The 7,369-nt window shown below is 41.5% G+C and overlaps 1 protein-coding gene across 2 annotated transcripts in view; it reads right to left on the bottom strand.

Moving 5' to 3' along the window:
* Positions 1 to 396: 396 nt before the first annotated feature.
* The window catches only part of RPS6KC1 (ribosomal protein S6 kinase C1), a 179,658-nt gene continuing 172,685 nt past the window's right edge, over positions 397 to 7,369 (bottom strand). The window contains exons 14-15 of one of the 2 annotated variants that reach the window (XM_056568297.1): positions 5,981 to 6,076; positions 397 to 1,517 (exon numbers count right to left, since the gene is read on the bottom strand). In XM_056568297.1, the coding sequence (XP_056424272.1) occupies positions 1,407 to 1,517; positions 5,981 to 6,076 (207 nt within the window). In that variant the 3' untranslated portion in view covers positions 397 to 1,406. The remainder of the gene's footprint in view (positions 1,518 to 5,980; positions 6,077 to 7,369) is intronic. The other variant, XM_056568296.1, reaches the window with a different exon arrangement.

The following is a 7,369-nucleotide window of genomic DNA, read 5'->3' as shown; positions in this document are numbered from 1 at the left end:
GGCGCTTTTGCGGTGCCATAGGCCGCCGCCGCCACCACCCGCTTCTCTCCCCCTACCTGTCAGGGTGGTCCGGGCCATCCATCCTTCCTGTAGTGTCCGGCGGCATTCCGGGTGGAGGGTGAACCGGTCCGGGCTGTCCTTCTTCTCCGGGGGTCCTCTTCTCCACTCCGGGCAGGCTCCGGCCTAGTAACGCAGCATAGACGCCGCTGCGCAATGACGCCCGTGCGCAGCGACGCACCTGACGTCAGGGCGTAGCGTCGTCTATGCAGCGTACTAGGCCGGAGCCTGCCCGGAGTGGAGAAGAGGACCCCCGGAGAAGAAGGACAGCCCGGACCGGTTCACCCTCCACCCGGAATGCTGCCGGACACTACAGGAAGGATGGATGGCCCGGACCACCCCCATTATGGGTAAGTAAAAAAATTTTTTATTGACTCGGAGGGTGGGGGAGGGGCCCGACCGGTATAGCGGTGGGAGAAAAAAAAACGGTATCCGGTTCATACCGGTATACCGCCCAGCACTACAGTGCGGGGTGCGACGCAGTGCGGTGGGTCGGGGGGGGGGGCGGTCGCGGTGCGGTGGGCGGTTCATTATCGGCAAGGTAATTGCCGATACCGATAATGCCCAAAATCGTGATTATCGGCCGACAATATCGGCCATACCGATAATCGGTCGATCCCTAATATATATATATATGTAATATATGTATAAGTTTTTTCCTGGATAACCCCTAAAGTAATGGGAAGGCTGCAGTCAAAGGCATCTGGCAGTAGCTTATCCCTCCAATAGGAAAATCTCTCCATGGTATTCTAATAAAGCATCACATTATGCCAGGGTTTCCCAACCCGGGTGCCTCCAGCTGTTGCAAAACTACAACTCCCTGCATGCCCGGACAGGCTTTGGCTGTCCGGGCATGCTGGGAATTGTAGTTTTGAAACAGCTGGAGGCACCCAGGTTGGGAAACACTGCATTATGTACATAATGATCAATGCACCAACAAAGTAATACCAAAGTGTGCCTAGAGCAGGAGCGTTCAGAGGGGTGTCACAGGCAGCAGACCCCCATTAATATTTCCACTAACCCAGACACAGTATAAGTAAAAGAGGTTGTGGAAAGTAGATAAGGAGTAACTAAATCCAGACTGTGATATTATCGTACAAATTCAGCTCTGCTACTTCTACACATAAATCACTCCGTCCTACACATTCATTCCTCCTCACAGAACATGCATATCACTCCAGTCATTGTCCGTTTCCATCCTATATTTTGGGGACCACGATATCATCTGTGGGGTGAAGCTCCGGTATAGCGCACGGACAGTACAATCTTATTGGTGTGATGACCCCAATGTCCTCCCCTCAGTGCTGCAGAAAATATAAGGAGTCTCTGAAGTCCGTACAAATCTAGATTCATCTGGTAAAGTCCTCCCAGTCCACACCATTAAAGAAGGGATGAGACTTGATGTCCTCAACCCCAGCGACCCCGGCGCCCAGACGCTCCAAAGGGTTAAACTGCAGGAGCTGAAAGACAAAGTGAGAAAGATTATTATTAATAAAGATTTTATACGATAATATGTAAAATACAAAGAGTGATGATAGGATGGAGCACAACAGATAATATCTATCTCATATCTATCTATCTATCTATCTATCTCATATCTATCTATCTATCATCTCATATCCATCTATCTCATATCTATCTATCTATCTATCTATCTATCTCATATATATCTACCTATCTATCTCATATCTACCTATCTATCTCATATCTATCTATCTATCTATCTATCATCTCATATCCATCTATCTCATATCTATCTATCATCTCATATCCATCTATCTATCTCATATCTATCTATCTATCTCATATCTATCTATCTATCTCATATCTATCTATCTCATATCCATCTATCTCATATCCATCTATCTCATATCCATCTATCTCATATCTATCTATCTATCTATCTATCTCATATCTATCTATCTCATATCTATCTATCTCATATCTATCTATCTCATATCTATCTATCTCATATCTATCTATCTCCTATCTTTCTATCTATCTCATATCTATCTATCTATCTCATAACTATCTATCTATCTATCTATCTATCTATCTCTCTATATCAAAGAAGAAAGCAGTACTCCAAAAAGCCTGAGTAGGTGCCTCCAGCTAGGATCCGGGTCCAGGATCCTGCATACGTACCGTAGTTCCAAAGAAAATGCTGTGGCACTCAAGGTATGGTGAAAAAAATGAAAACTATTTATTCATCCCAAATGTGCAAGGAGCGACGTTTCGATGGTCTCACACCATCATTATCAAGGCTTGATAATGATGGTGTTAGACCATCGAAACGTCACTCCTTGCACATTTGGGATGAATAAATAGTTTTCATTTTTTTCACCATACCTTGAGTGCCACAGCATTTTCTTTGGATCTATCTATCTCATATCTATCTATCTATCTCATATCTATCTATCTATCTCACATCTATCTATCTATCTCACATCTATCTATCTATCTCATATCTATCTCATATCTATCTATCTATCTCATATCTATCTATCTATCTCACATCTATCTATCTCATATCTATCTATCTATCTCATATCTATCTCATATCTATCTATCTATCTCATATCTATCTAGCTCATATCTATGAGATAGGTAGATAGATATGAGATAGATAGATAGACATGAGATAGATAGATAGACATGAGATAGATAGATAGACATGAGATAGATAGATACACATGAGATAGATAGATAGACATGAGATAGATAGATAGATATGAGATAGATATGAGATAGATATGAGATAGATAGATAGATATGAGATAGATAGATAGATATGAGATAGATAGATAGATATGAGATAGATAGATAGATATGAGATAGATAGATATGAGATAGATAGATATGAGATAGATAGATATGAGATAGATAGATATGAGATAGATAGATATGAGATAGATAGATATGAGATAGATAGATATGAGATAGATAGATATGAGATAGATAGATATGAGATAGATAGATATGAGATAGATAGATATGAGATAGATAGATATGAGATAGAGAGATATGAGATAGAGAGATATGAGATAGAGAGATATGAGATAGAGAGATGGATAGATATGAGATAGATAGATAGATATGGGATAGATAGATAAACATGAGATAGATAGGATATATCTAATATTTATGTATCATCTAATATATATATATATATATATATATATATATATATATAGTATCTATCTATCTCATATCTATCTAACTATCCATCTATCTATCTATCTCATATCTATCTATCTCATATCTATCTATCTATCTCATATCAATCTATCTAATATCTATCTCATGTCTATCTAATATGATAGAGCTAGATATGAGATAGATAGACATAGATAGATAGATATATGATACAGATAGTAGATTAATATGAAATAGACCATAGATAAGTATGTAGTATATAGATATGGGATAGATAGATTGATAGATAAATGATATTGGATCAAAGAAACACTTTGGTCACCATTTGTTTCATCTACCACAACAATATTATGAGGTATTGGGGTCCGGCTGGACACATCTCTCCTCTGCCTCACCAGACATTCCCCCTGGACGTTGTCTGCGACATTTGTAAATGGAAAAGGAAAGACCCCCGGCGCAGTCCGCAGCCACCACTGGAGCCTTTCCCTTTCCTGCAGAAGACTTCCTGAGAACACTCATGGGCCGCTTCCTCAGATAAACAGCAGGCGACAATCCATCATGTCCCCGGTGGGCACTTGTGAGGGTGTTATGAGGTGTAATGAAGTGGTGGGGTCACGGCGGGGGTCAGGGGGTTAATGTGAGGGCCTGCTTTCCCTGTGTTTATTACTTCTGGTCCTTCAGCGCAGGTGGCTGTCAAGGATCCTCCGCAGACACATTGTAACGGTGGTCTCTACAGACCACAGATCAAAGGTAAGAAACAACAACTTATCGTCTGACCCCTGGGTCTCCTCCGCAGTGAACTATAAGAAGCTACAACCACACAGGGATATTGGGGGGGTGGACAACATAAAAAATAGGTTTGTAAATGGCGGAAAGCCACAAAAAACTTGGAACTAATATTAAATATTAACACTATAATATTTGTTTTCTTAGGTAATTTCTGAGTCATGTTTGGGTAAGAATCAATATGGCGGCCATCATGGATGACACCGCGGATTTCACCCAGATTCCCATCAATGCTGATATACTAGGCACTATAGGAGTGAGCCTTTAACCCAGTGTTTCCCTATGAGGTGCCGCCACTAGTTGCAAAACTACAACTCCAAGCTTGCTGGGAGTTGTAGTTTTGCAACAGCGGGAGGCTGGGGGAGAAAAGGGTCAGCATGTTGAAATCTACACCACATATTAAAGTTGGCTGAACTTGCTGATTACAGTGGGAACAGCTAATCATCTACAGTAATGTGTATGGAGGCCTATTAACTCTCCCCTGATGAAGAGTCAGGAGAGAAAAGGGTCGGGCATGTTATAATCTACACAATAGATTTAACTTGACTGAACCTGCTAATTTCAGCAGGATCGGTTGACCATCTAATGTGTATTTGGGCCTAGCGACTTTTCCCTGATGAAGAGAGTCAGGAGAAAAAAGGGTCGGGCATGTTGAAATCCACAGAACAGATTAAATATGTATACTACTGACTGTCTCCTGATGCATGAGAGAGAGCGGTGTCTGGCAAGGCTTTTCCCCCTTTCCCTATTCAGACTACGTGCACGACTGACTTAGCTGGAAGTTGTAGTTTTACAACAGCTGGAGGCACACAGGTTGGGAAACACTGCTTTATGAGAACGTATTTAATGTTATTATTATTATATTGTATTATTTTTTATGTAGCCAGTTCCAACCCCACGTCTGCCGGTGCAACCTATTTTACCACCCGAACGTGGCGAACAAGCATGACCCGGGAGAGAAGCTTTCCTTTTTGCGAGAGAAGAACGACGCTCATTGCTTCTGAAGCATAATTTCTGTAAGTCAAAAAATAAAACCTTCCATAATTGCCCTTCTAGTAGACACCGCTGTGCTACCTCCTGCGCGGCGATCCCGGGGGGAGCCCCGCCGTCCTTGGATCTCCCTCAGAACAGAAACGAGAGGGTCTCAGATGTGATGTGCAAAGAGGAGGGATGTATTTTGACAAGTGTGAGGCAGACAAAACGAGACAAGGCTGCCATCAGAGAGAATTTGTAAAACACAGATGTCTGAAATGATCCCATTTCTAATAGGGGAACGAACACAGATCATCAGAAACCCAAACCTCCCCCCCTTCCTTAACCCTCCCCCCCCCCACCTCCTATGCGCCTATCTACCAAGCCAAAAACCTGCTCTAGGCACCACAGAGCAGAAAAGCAGAGGGAATTCTTTTGCACTTATTTCTCTCTTTCCGGCGCCAGCCCTGTCAAGATGTAGGGACGAGCTGAGCCAAGATCAGGAGCGAAGTGCTGACGCCTGGTTAAAGGCACCTGAAATGGCGGCTGTGTCTTCAGAAGTTCAGTGTCAGGCGGGCCCAGGCGTTTGACAACATTGGCTTTTTTTTGTATTTTTAATATTTTATCAGTCGGCCGACGCATTTCACTGGGGGTGGGGGGGGGGGGGGGGACCGCTAGAAAGAATCTCCAAACCAGCTGTTTGGAAAAATAAGCAAAGCCGGGGGGGAAGAAAGAAAGGAAACGGTTCTCAAATCCAATTGTTTGAATTTGCCGACGACAAGCGTTCATTTGATGCCGGATTCAAAAAATAAACAGCGGTCTGTGCGGAATAGAGAGCCGCGGGGCGGTGAAGATCAGCGCGCGCCTCCGAATGTGACAAACCTAAAGCAAAAAGACTGTAATGCACATTATAGGAATCACAGGATGGAGAAGGGGTATCGCAGTTTATGGACTGGACATAGTGGGTCATGTGGCCTCTGTCCACCTGGGTCAGTCCTAGAACCAGTACCTGCTGTAGAAGTGACCGGGCCTCTTCGGACACATATTCGGGCATGATGAGAGACGTGTGGGTGCTGATTCCTGCGGGGTGACAATCTACCAGCGCCTGCGGGGGACAAACACCTAGATAATTAGTCACAAACAAATACAGGGCTGTTTAAAAGAATATGCTGTATCTAGTTAACATGTATATATCTCATATATATCACCTTTTATTATATCTATTTATAAATTACACCCATCACATATATATCTACAGTATCTCATATCCATCTATCTCATATCTATCTATCCATCTATCTAACTCATATCTATCTATCCATCTATCTATCTCACATCTATCTATCCATCTATCTATCTCACATCTATCTATCCATCTATCTATCTATCTATCTCATATCTATCTATCTATCCATCTCATATCTATCTATCTATCTCATATCTATCTATCTATCTCATATCTATCTATCTATCTCATATCTATCTATCTATCTCATATCTATCTATCTATCTCATATCTATCTATCTATCTCATATCTATCTATCTATCCATCTCATATCTATCTATCTCATATCAATCTATCTCATATCTATCTATCTCATATCTATCTATCTCATATCTATCTATCTATCTCATATCTATCTATCTATCTATCTATGTCTCTCGCCCATATCTATCTATCTCTCATATCTATGTATCTCATATTTGTTTATCTTTATTATATCTATGCATCGCAAATCTATCTATCTCTCATATCTATCATCTATCCATATCCTCCATCTATCTATTGCAATCTAATATTTATATCACATCCATGTATCAATAACAAAACAATTAAATAATAATGAAATATTCATTATTATTATTTGTAGTGATAATAATAATAATAACGTGTGCTTTTAAGTCTCTCTTATTTTGGAAATACCGATGACAGTATATATGGCTTCATTACAGTTCTCTATCCAATATCCAGTGCTGTAGATGTCAGTGTGTCATGGATGATAATAATGTAACCTGCCTGTTCTGTATATCCCTGCACTGCACCAGCGCTTCTTCTATCCCCTCCCCATCCCTGACGGTAGGTACTGCCCGGTGTGGACACGTGCCACATACATGTTCAGCCTGGCTAGGACAAAAATGTGCCCAAAAATAGAAAACTGAAGCAGTAAGCATCATAAATCTGATCACCTTAACTTTCATCTCCCGTCCCTATACGTTAGCGGTAACCCAGAATAGCAGGGAAGCTGCTTGTACAGCTGAAATCTGACGTGTAACATAAGACCCTTCCTATGTATTATTCTGCTGCTTTACAAGCACTATCAATAACCGCGTCCATCATACACGGATTGAATATTCCCTCTAATGTATGGTTAAAAAAGCCATAAATGTCATAAAAAA

This window comes from Hyla sarda, chromosome 3 (assembly GCF_029499605.1).
Source record: "Hyla sarda isolate aHylSar1 chromosome 3, aHylSar1.hap1, whole genome shotgun sequence".
NCBI lineage: Eukaryota > Metazoa > Chordata > Amphibia > Anura > Hylidae > Hyla > Hyla sarda.
Note: the sequence above shows the minus strand (reverse complement) of the source record. Positions and strands in the feature narration are given on the sequence as shown.